Source organism: Diabrotica undecimpunctata, chromosome 2, assembly GCF_040954645.1.
Source record: "Diabrotica undecimpunctata isolate CICGRU chromosome 2, icDiaUnde3, whole genome shotgun sequence".
NCBI lineage: Eukaryota > Metazoa > Arthropoda > Insecta > Coleoptera > Chrysomelidae > Diabrotica > Diabrotica undecimpunctata.
In genome coordinates this window covers 116,637,735-116,650,501 of record NC_092804.1, presented here as the reverse complement: position 1 = coordinate 116,650,501, position 12,767 = coordinate 116,637,735, and the positions used below count along the sequence as shown (strand labels likewise).

The 12,767-nt window shown below is 32.5% G+C and overlaps 1 protein-coding gene across 1 annotated transcript in view; it reads right to left on the bottom strand.

Annotated features, from left to right (window-relative positions):
* LOC140434806 (UDP-glucosyltransferase 2-like) overlaps positions 1–3,199 on the bottom strand; it is a 31,871-nt gene extending 28,672 nt beyond the window's left edge. The window contains exon 1 of the mRNA XM_072523336.1: positions 2,626–3,199. Within this exon, the coding sequence (XP_072379437.1) occupies positions 2,626–3,112 (487 nt within the window). The 5' untranslated portion in view covers positions 3,113–3,199. The remainder of the gene's footprint in view (positions 1–2,625) is intronic.
* Positions 3,200–12,767: the final 9,568 nt, after the last annotated feature.

Sequence of the window (12,767 nt, the reverse complement as noted above, 5' to 3'; positions counted from 1 at the left end):
CTTGAGCCAGTCTGTGAGAATCACTCCAGTATTATATACGTAATGTATTAAAACGTTTTACTAGTAAATATTCTGAATACCTTATAAGACAATCCTGCACCTCTGAAATGTGCAGGTGTGTTACGCCAACCAAATGACATTCTGTTAATGGGTAATAACCTGTAGGGTTAGAAAATGCTGTTTTTGATGCGTCATTGGTAGAAACTTTTTTTTTTTGGTAAAATTCTGAGTCAAGATCAATTACAGAGAAATAGTTGGAATGACCTTATTGATCTAGAATGTCGTTAATGTTTGGCAGTCGAAAGGAATCACTGATGTTTATTTCATTGAGTTTTCTATAATCGATTACGATCCGTTATTTTTTGTTACCTGATGCATCGAGTTTTTTAAGTATCACCTATAAAGGATAATTCAATGGAGAATTGAAAGGTTCTATTATTTTCTGATCAAGCATTTTATTTATTTATCTACTACTTCTCGTTTATGTGCTTGTGGATATCTACATATGGAACTTATAGGGACAGAGGAATTAGCATAATTATCATGTGATAAAAATCTGTGGAAGAGAGTGTATCTCCATCTAAATAAAATACATGATTATTTTTGTAAACAAATATCAATAAGAGAATTTTTTCTTCTTCATTTATATGATCTATTTTTAGATTTTTTTTGTCTTTTACAATCTATTCGAATTTGAGCTTTCGAATATATTAGAATCTGAATTTAAGGGTAAAATCTCTAAGACAATATGTAATTGTTTAATAATTACTGATTCTTTGCCTGCATTTAGAACTGACGTAAGAGCATATTCATTATCTATTTCTTTTACAATGCTAGGATACACAAGTACCGCATCTAAGATTTGTACGTCTGGACAAATGGCCTCGTTGATTGTAGGATTAATGACTATGATAATTTCTACTACCGGTTCTAATCTTGGAGCTAAAATAATTTTTTCCTTTTTTATTGTACTAAGATTATCTGAACAGGATTTTGATTTATGATTTTGATTTAGCATAGGATTGTCTGAACAGGACTTTTCTTCTGAACAAGATTTTGATTTAGCATACGATAGTCTGAGCAGGATTTTGTTTCGTTTTATATGTTCTCTGAACTTGGACTTGGACAGTTATGGTTTTACTTCAGTTGACGGTTTTTTGTCTTCTAGTACAAGGTTTTCTCCACGATAATGAAGAGTTGGTTGTCAATTGAAGCTGCTCGAGTAGGGCTTATCCAATTTGATACTTTACCTTTTTTGGTTGTTTCTTCAATATCTCATTTCTGTCATCAGTTTTGTAATGAGTCTGGTCGAAAAGAGACACACTTGGCAATTTATTATTTTAATATACAAATAGGGAAGATTTGTACAGTATATGCGGATTATACCTAAGTTGATCTCATGAACTGACTTAAACATAGACAAAACTAAATAGTCAATAATTAATTTTGAACACTAGCAGTTTAAAGTAAATAGTTAATCGAATACCAACTAGATAAAAGTTTTTACACACAAAGCAAGATGTGAAAAAAACACTTGAATGATGTTTGTATTAGATTATAATTTGAACTTTAACACACTTTGGAAATATGTTTATCCAAAATCCACTAACAAATATATATTAACGTTCAAGAACTAAACTCAAACTATATATATATATATATATATATATATATATATATATATATATATATATATATATATATATATATATATATATATACGTATGTATGTATAAAAGTAAATGGGGTTCTCATTAACAACAACAACATTAGATATGCGGACGGCACGGTAATCTTAACCCAAAATATTGAAGATCTTCAGAGACTGGTGACCAGAATGGCGGAGTATGGAAAAGAATAGAGTCTATCAATGAACGTCAAGAAGACGAAATTTATGAGAATATCGAAAAGTCAAAGAAATAACGAGAATCTTCTAATAAACGAAACCAACGTCGAACAAGTGGATAAATATGCATATCTGGGAACAATGATTAACTCCACAAATGATTACATTCAGGAGATAAAAATTAGAATAGAAAAGGCTAGAGCAAATTTCAACAAAATGAAAAGAGTGCTATATACAGGGGATTTGAAATTGGAACTTAGAGTTAGGTTAGCGAGGTGCTATGTTTTTTGGACTTTGTTTTATGGAATGGAATCTTGGAGCTTGAATGCGATATCAATGAAAAAACTGAAATCATTCGAGCTGTGGGTTTATAGAAGAATTTTGAAAATATAGTGGACAGAATAGGTCATAAACAAAGAGCTTCTGAGAAGGATGTATAAAGAAATAGAAATTCTAAATACAATTAAAAAATGAAAATTGGATTATCTCGGACATATTAGACGTGGAGAGTATTACATCTTGCTCCAACTGATTATGCAGCGAAAGATCCAAGTAAAGAGAAGCATAGGGAGACGTAGAATGTCATGGCTGCGCAGCTTGATGAATTGAACTTTTCAAATAAACTTTTCAGAGCAGCCGTCCCAAAAGTCCGAATAGCTATGATGATTGCCGACCTCCGCCGCGGAGATGGCACTTGAATAAGATATATATCTGTAATATATATATATATATATATATATATATATATATATATATATATATTGAATTAATATACTCACCTATGTATGCTCCCAAAGAAGAAACTCCTATTAACGGTGCATTAAATTTTGCAGCTATACTATAAAGTATGGGTGAAATAAACGTTTGAGCAATTACAACATCAAACTTTTGATTAGAGTTGTTATAAATTTTTATAAACTCTTTATTCTTTAATATTACCTCTGCAGATTCGTAAAGCATCGCAAATAACTTCGGTATTTTTGTATGAACAGCATATTCCTTTTTCATGAAAAACTGAAAACCATGTCGTTTGATAAGTTCACTATGTGCTGCGCTAACATCAATCTCAGTTAAATTTATTAATGATGAGTCTTTAAGTGGTTTAGGTGTTACAACAACTACTTCGTGTCCTCGTAAAGATAACTCTCTCCAAATAGGCTGGAACACTCTTTGATGACTAACGGCTGGCACTTGGAAAACGCATAATATACGAGCACCACAAACATAATCTAGTATTGTGAAAACAATAAAAATCACAAGTTTCATTGTTACTATGCTAGTGTTAAAGAAAAACAAACTCACTCGTTAATATTGATTTAATTATTTACAGATCGTTATTAACGAGGTATAACCATTTTATATTGAAAATCTTGTAAGATAGTACTACAGAGTTGGCCTCTAAACGAATATTTTAAATTAAAAACAAATGAACGTTTGGTTCGCAGTAAACAATAAATTAAAATTATTTATTTAAAATTTATTTGGTACAATTATCAAATTATACACCGATCAAAACGAAAAAGGAGCCACTTATAAAGCTGTTAGTAGTTTTGAACTAATTCTTTTCATGAGTATATTAGTTTTATTTAATTACATCTAAGGCTTTTCGCTATAAATATAGTAAAGTTTCTGTTACTAATATGTAAATTTCCTTGTGAAAAACAAAATAAAAAGTGACAAACGTGAAAAATTCGATTAATTTTTAAAATAACAACGTTGCTAAAAATTATTTTAAAACAAAACTAATAGCATCTATGAGCTCCTCTAACTTGTCGATCTTCTGCACAACGTCCAGGCATGCTTTCAATCACATTTTGAATAGTTTATTAATCTGGATGTTGTTCCCATTCTTCCACAATAACTTCCTTGACATGTAGGTTTCTTAGTGGCTGATGATCCTCAAGCACTTTTCGAGTGTATCTCAAATATGTTCAATGGGATATAAATCTGGACCTCCCGCTGGTCACTCCATAACCTGAATATTGTGGGTAGTCAAATAATTTTGTACTATCCTGGTCACTTGCGGTCTAGCATTATCTTGCTGAAGAATAAATTCTAAACCCATATTTTCAGCAAATGGGACAACATGTGGTTTAAGAACTTCGTTAATGTACCCCTCTGTCATCATCACCCCTCGACGAATAACTATTAGGTCAGAGCAGCCATTTAAAGTTATCCCACACCAAACCATTATTGAACTTCAGCAAAAATCTAGATTTTTTAATTTTGTGGAATCCAAAATGCGCTGACCTGATCTTTTCCAGACTCTAACACGTCCATCAATATAATTTAAAAGAAATCTGGACTAGCCAGTAAACGTCACGTTACTCCAAGCGTCTGGCTCTACGATGTGCAGAGATCAAAGGAGGTAGTCTAGCTGGCCTTCTTGTATTCAACCCATGTTCCCCATATTAGTGAAGCCGATTACGTAAAGTTTGAGTATTTACTCATGTCCCGTAGCTTCTACTTACTCCTTTTGTATCGTTCGAGCAGTAAGTCGACGATCTCTGATGACCCATATTGTAACTTCGGAAACCTTTTTTGGATGGTGCTAGAAAGGTCACCAATGGAGATACTGCGGACGGCAGCCAGATGGTTGGTGGAGAGCGAGTCGTGGGTTCGAAACTAGCTTTTGGAACCGGGAATGGGACCAACGGACGAAATAAGTAAAAATAGGATAAGAGATATTGGAAAAGATACAGAAATAAACAAAAAGATAGATGGGTAAAATTACCAAAGATACGATAAGATAGAAACAGGGCGCCACTTAATTTTTTTGGGGTTTAAGGAGGGAATTAAGAAACCTTAAATAAGAAAAGAGATAAAGAAAGATATTTTGGTTCTGAGACCAAATCCAAGGAAAGATACCAACAGTTAATTAATAAATAAATTTTGTCAACACACTATATAAACAAATAATTAACATATTAGGTGGACTCCGTCCATCTACTTACATACGAAACTTAATCGGCCTGATCTTTCTACTGACCAAAGGTATAGTAATACTTAAAGGTAAAAAGCAAATATTCAGAATTATGGTTATATCAGGAAACTTGTTAGAAGTCGACAAATAAAATACATACATAAAACAAAAACAATATATTCAACAACACAATGATGTCGGTAGCTGAATGTACATACAAGTAATAAAAATACACCATCAATTATGAAATGGTGGTATCCACATAAAAGTAAGCACTAATATGAATAATAAGTACCTTTACAAATACAACAATATAATAATGCACAGGTTCAATTATCAGCGAAGAGAGACTGATAGTGAGTAAGAAAAAAATTCAACCAAGGTTGAATAAAGAAGGTCTCTCTTTGCTGTTTAATGGCATATCTCAAGACACTGGGTTAAAAATGCATAACAATTATAGCAAATGACACAAATTAATCAAATCTAAATTTACAAGAATACAAAAAGGTTACCGAAATAAAAATTTAACCAAACCGCACTTGGTTAAGTTGATTATCTATCTCGCACTGTTATTTAATGATTGAGAACTAAATGTTAGTAATTATGTTTATTGAAATTTCTTAGTAGCTGATGGAAAGTTCGTAAGAAAATATTGAATGTAAAAATCAGTAGTTACTCTCAACTACAGGTCTGGTGAAGACATGGATGAACTTAGATTCGCCCAAATGATTGAAAAAAATATGATACCATACCATATTATTCGCCCTGATAAGTGGAGATACTAAGATTATGGTAACTTACAGTAATTCCTGATGACTGCTGTACTAATTCACTGAAGTTAATTTAGTTTACTACAATACTTTACTTGTATCAAGCACTGAAGTTAATTAAAATTAAAGGTACTCTATACCAATATTTAATCTAATATGATATTAGATCAAAAAACTCAAATATACAAGTGTATACACACTTAGAAAGAAAATGCACAGAGACGATAATGAGCAAAGCGCCTTGCGAGAAGTAGGACTTTTCTCAACGAATGCCCACCCAGAAGTGGTTCTTTTCTCAACGAGTGCCCACCCAGAAGTGGTCTCCTTTTTGCCAAAATTTACCAAACTACGCAAGAAAAAGGTGGGGAAAATTACAATCAGCCTTTATCTATTTCTAAGAAGACAAAAAGATTCTAACGAACATCGAAACTAACGGTACCCTTCTAGCTAGGAACGTGATGAAATATAAAATCCCCGGAATTACGTTCTCTTCAGAAAAATTACGACAACGTGCCTTCGGTGATATTTAACAAATTTATCATAAAGGAACCCGGCCTTAGAGCCGGAAGGAATTAACCGAGGATTACCTAAACCGTCGTTTTTAAATAAGTAGGTAGATTGTTCCGTAATATTTCGGTAATTTTCAATAAAATTTCCTAATGGTCAACCGACCAACCGCGTATATATTATTTGCAAATACGGCCATCGGCGTCTCAGCAACGGGGTAAAAGGATTAGAAATAATTTAATATATTAACTATAAAAAAAATGTTACAATATATGTACAAGTTTATCATATCCAGCTGTAGTCACCCTCGCAGGATACGTATAAGGTTATCTTCTAATAACTTTAGTAGTAGTAGTAGTAGTAACAGTACGACTAAAATTTAACATATCTGCTGTACAGCGTCTCTGTACAGAGTAACCTTCTTGAAACAAAGTTATTGCCCTAGCAATTTTAATCTCTGTGAGAATAAATACTCTGCACTTTTGGGGCCTTCCAAACACGTCAAAATCCATTATTAATTCTAGCAACTTTAATGTAAATATCGACAGAAATTCAATAACGGAATAAATGTGATTCCAAAATGTTATTTAATTACTATTTAAATGGGAATAAGCCACAATTAGTAATTAATTTAAAATGCCACAAGACAATAGCTTCAGAACAATATTAAAATGTTATTTAGTTTTGCTTTTTTATTGAATACAAGGGATTTGTTTTTGTCATTTCATTTTTAAAGGACATATTTATATTGTCTACTGGGTGAACGTACATATTTAAGTTCCTGCCTAAAACAAAAAATAATTTACATTAAATTAGGTTAGTGGCTCTTTTTTCGTTTTAATGTAGATTGATGAAAAGCTTTTATTAAAATTATTTAATTAATCCAATAAATGTTACCGTTAGCCAAAACTAAAATGTCTTGTAAAAATATAAAAATTTTGTCCACATTTTGTCCATATCTTCCACATATAATATGCAAACTGCATTTTAACTTGCATGATAACAGGTTTCAAAAATGCAGGGATGCAATGTATCTGTGTAATATATCTCAGTGTTTAGCATGGTCTTAATATTGCTTGCTAACGATCACTAGTTTTATTAATTCGTACCCTTTTCCACTTTTTAAGTGTTTTAGCTTATTAATAACGTCAGCCTGTACAAACGCTTTGAATAAATAGGCTCTATGTCTTCGTTTTATTTGATCAAAGGCTTAAATCTGTTTAGTAGAAATATGCTGATCTACTGTTGTCTTAACCCAATTAGCAAAGGATAAATATCCAATGTACATATATGAGGTTTTCAATCTTATATTTTCCTTTTTGTCATTACCCAATGAGAAATTCAGAACGTTACGGCCTTCTCCAGCTGATTCTCCAAGGGAAAGTAAATGGTAAGGGAGGACCGGGAAGAAGACGCATTTCCTGGCTCCAAAATTTACGAAAGTGGTATAACACGACTACCACTGAACTGTTCCGCGCTGCAATAAATAAAGTAAAGATAGCCGTGATGATCGCCAACATCCGGAACGGATAGGCACTTTAAGAAGAAGTCATTACCCAGATCTTACAATAGTGGGTTTTTATTGATCGAATTAATGTTCTGTAGATAGTCATTTTGGTTCGTTTGTCTAATAATTTCGATGTCACCAATTTTTTATAAGCATAGTACGTACGGTTCTTACTGGAAATACGTGCATTAATTTCGCTACTTGCGGAATACTTTTGATTGATTTCTTTGACCAGATATGTTCGATGGTATAGCTGTCCATTGCGACAATATTTTCATTGTCATGTGTTAATTTGATGGTCACGTACTTTGTTTTTATTTCGGTTATTTTAAGCCCTCTTTTTCAAGTCTCAGGAACAATTTCCTTGAACATTTTCATCAGTCGTTGCTTGTTTCTACTAATGATAACGACATTATCTGCATATGCAGTAATTTGTACTGATTTGGTATTTATATGGCCGGTTACATTAGTTTTTATAATAATTACCCCAAGAACTAGGTTGAACAGCATGGTTGAAAATGCGTCTTCCTGTTTCACTCCCACATTGATTTCAAATAGAGAAGTCAGTTTTCCATTTACTTTAACTTTTGCACCCTACAACGTCATTTTTATGAGGCTGATTTATTTTTTCATAATATCAAAAGCCCATTTAAAGTCTATGTACATGGTGTTGTGATTTGTCTCCTTTCTACAACACAAGTAGCAGGTCAGACGTTGCAACTGGCTAAGTAAGCAGACTTCGATTTAATCATCCTTCGTCGAAACATTTTTTTAAGTCGAAATGGTAATAATAATGCTTGATGAATTTAAGCACACTTTATTTTACGTTGCACTGTTACAAAAGATATTTATTTATAAATGTATTTAACTTAAACTAAAACTTCTTATTTTTCTGCTATGTGAGACCGAACATTTGCGTAGAGCAAATGTATTCGCGAAGTAAATTATTACTGTCCGGCACGAGAACAGAAAGAGTAGTCTGTAAAACCGCTGGAATGACCATTCCGCGTGAGAAACGAGAGTTGAGTCTTTTTACACATTTATTGTTGAGAGGTCGAGATGTACCTACGGGGGGACCGAAAACGGAGTCTATGAATACCGCTTCAATCCAGCATTTTATAGAATAGAACCAATAAATTTTAATCGTTTTTAACAAACTATAACATTCCAACGGTGGGTTATAATAAGCCACTTTTTTTATACATTTATGAAGAAACTGCATAATAATAAAACAATAAAACTAAAAGATTTATTGCCCCTTTACAAGTTCCGAAAACAAATAAACATAACTGACCCAGTTCTAGGTAGACAAAAAAATAGTTTTCCTAATGAATTAGCAACGCGATTGGTACTAGGAAAAAATATTCATGACCAGTTGTGGTCGTAAAAATGATAACTTTTTATTTTGAGAAAAGGAGATTTGGTGGTAACACAATATCGAAGCGTGCTTAGATACCTAAAGAGACAACTTGTTTTAACATGGCGCGTCTTAACGGAAAACGGACGAGAAAAAACTCACTTTATTTAAGCTGAAATATATCGAAAATAAATAGAATATATTTTCGTGTTTTAGTATTAATTGTAACTAAAATTATGATGGATTATTGGTGATATGTTAGGACTTTAACACATGGTATATAGTTCAATGTCGTATTCATTAGTTTTTTTTATTTGTTCTTAGTATATATGAATATTTTGTCTGAATCCATTTTTATAACTACCGATTATATTCTCGGAATATTATAACAATTTATTATATACAATACAAGCATGAATTTTATATACTACATTTATAAGTGTAACTGGCCTATAATAATTATGACACTTCCTTTTTTTATCACCTTTCTTATATATTGACAGTATAAGGCCAATATATACCCAAGGTATATACCCATTCTTTCAGCATTTGCTCCTTAGTGTATATGAATATTTTAGATAATGAATGCTTCCCCAGAGTTATAATCCTCCATGTTTTAATAATTCTGCCGATATTATTTTTTAGTTAACATATTGTTTTTTAGTTTTTATATTATCTGAACCACTTTTTCATAACTCGGATTTTCAATGTGCTGATCTGCCGTATATGTACTTTTATTGTCTCGTTTTGTTCATTTTTAATGTCTGCGTTTAGATTTTCTTTCAAGTATTATTTCCGTCTCCTTATAATTTTTGCTTCTCTGTTAGTAGTTGAACCAACTGATGGTAGTTGATCTTAATCTAATCAGCACCTCAGTCTAACACATGTTTATTTACTCATGATCTTATATGATATATGTTTCTTCTGATAGTGTTTCCACTGTCATCTTGCAGGATATATGATCGTTGTGATTCGTGTTGATTTAAGATTTTTGCAGACTTCCAGGTGTTACTGCAGTGATCAAGGACTGTTACATCCATGTCTTTGATCAATGGTTTTAATATCGTTGCATTTTTATTAAAAGTTATTTCATTTAATTCCTTTTTAGCTTACATTTTTACTTCAACACTCTTACACAAATATGGATGCACAATTTAACTAAAATTGGAACTTTTGTTTTGCATCTTCTGTTATTAAGAAGTTGCGATGGGGAGTATCCCATACTTTTCAATGAATAATTTTTATATTTATTAATGCCGACTGAAGGTCTGCATGTTTTTTTCATCCAAGGTTTTCGTTAATATTTGCAATTGAGACTGCTTTTTCTGCAAATCTATTTGAACGTGGATAATTCGAACTACGAAAGATTAAAGTAAAGTAAAGTTAATATTTCTGCTTAACTTTCTAAATTTTTTACTATTATATGGTATGTTGTCAGTTACATGAAAATCAGGTGATCCAATTCGTACAAAAACTGTCTTAATTTCAACAATTAGGTACTACATCTGCACTTTTGTTTATAATTGGTAATAAATCTAACCAGTTAGAACCATGAGTCAAATAAATTTACATAACTTTTTTGAGCACATATGAAAATGTCAGACCCTCCTCTTTCCCATGCTCTTTAAGGTAATGGATATGATAAAAAGGTTTATTTTGGTTTTTTTCTAGCAAATTTTTCACAACTCTTACATGCTCTTATATACGATTCAATATCCATAGCCATTCCAGGCCAATAATAAATTTAACCTGTTAGTGCTTTTGTTTCCTCTATGCCTAAATGTCCCTCACGAAGTAATCTTAGGACTTCTTATCTTAATGAAAAAGTAACCATTAATTGATTGTCTAAAAAACGAAGATCATTAGTTATAAATATATTCTCGTTTAGTTTGGCAAAGTGTCTGACATTTTCTGGAATTTTATATTTTTATTCTGGCCAGCCATTGTAGAGGCCTTCGAAATGTGGGCTTACCGACGTATATTACGTATATCCTGGACTGAGCACGTGACCAACGAAGAGGTACTACGCCGGATAGGTAAAGAGAGAGAGGTAGGAATAAGTATAAAGAAAAGAAAGTTGGAATACTTGGGTCACGTTATGAGACATAATAAATATAGAGTACTACAGCTGATCGTCCAAGGGAAAATAGACAGCAGAAGGGGTCCAGGGAGGAGAAGACACTCGTGGCTCCAAAACTTGCGGCAATGGTTCGGATTGTCATCTGCCGAACTATTCAGATCTGCCGTAAACAAAGTCAGAATAGCCATGTTGATTGCTAACGTTCGGAACGGACAAGGCACATGAAGAAGAAGCCATTGATGATAAATTCAAAAGCAACTTGTAGTTGGGGTCGACTACTGTCTTTTATCGAAACTGATTTTTATGTTCCTCAGATACCTAACGGTAAATCATTGGCAATTGAATAAACGGCAAACTCTATCTCCGTATTTACAGATGTTTTATTGTTTTTTTTTTTAGAAATGCCCTTGATAATGTATCAGATATGTACATGGTTTTTCCTTGTTTTTATGACACAACTAAATCATAATCTAATAATTTGAATCTCATTCTCAAGGTTTTTGGGAAATCGCCTGTAAATTTTGTTTAAAAATTGATTCCAATGGTTTGTAATCACTGTGGACTTTTACACAAGCTCCATAAACAAAGTAGTGAAACCTCTTTACAGCAAATGAAATAGCCAGGGTTTCCTTTTCTATTTAAGCATACTACTGCTCAGTTTTTGTAAGGCTTGATTCAAAAGCCACATAACTACCTTTTTGCAACAAGCTTGCTCCCAGTCCATCTTTTGATGCATCTGTTTCAATTTCTATTGGTTTCTTTGGGTCAAATACTGCCAAGATTGGTGAGTTAGTCAACAGATGCTTTAGTGAATCCAGTGAATCTTGGTGCTCACTTCAACACTGCTAATTTACATCTAATATTGTCAAGTTTCTTAATGGGGCAGATATTTCTGATAGGCTTGGTACAAACTTAGCTACATATTTTACCATTCCTAAAAATCTTGCAACATCTTGTTTCCACTCTGATGTAGGCATATCTAAGATTGCTCTGATATATTTATTACTTGTTTTCACACCATCCTTTGAAAATAGGTATTTAACACTAGTTTGTTTGAACTGTACTTTGACCTTATTGAATTTTGTGTATTTGGTAGCACAATCAAGAACCCTTTTTAAACCCTGTCATGTTCGGCTTCTAAGACCCCAGAGACAATTAAATCCTCAAAGTAAAGATCTCCAAAGATTACAAAATTATTTTTCTGGAATACTTCTGAGCTAAACAGATACCAGAAGCCGATTTAATAAATTGGTACCTACAAAATGGTGCACCAAAGATCATTAAATCTGCACTCTCATCATTCAGCTCCACTTGCCAATAACCATCATTCATGTCTAAAACAATTAAGAACCGTCCTCTATCAAATAGAGTTACAATTTTATTAACAGAATGAATTTGGAAGTGTTCTCTCTTGATGGTTCTATTAAGTTTCTTTGGGTCCAGACATAGCTTTAAGTCGCCATTTTGCTTTTGCACAATAAAGTTGGTGAACCCACTCTGTTGGTTTATTTACCTTCTTTATAACTCCTTGCGCTTCAAGATCACACAATTTATTTTTAACCGTTTTCGTAAAGCATATGGAACCGGTCTTCTTATATCATCCCTCTCTTTATATGGTGTTTTTTAGGAAATTTTCCTAGAACTTCAAACACGTATGATTATTTTGTTGTTACTAGATTGTTTAAACAGTAAAATTTAGAACTTACTAATGAATCTACCCTTTTGATTAAATTTAATTCTAGGCATTCCTTAAACCCTAACAAAGAAACCTAATATT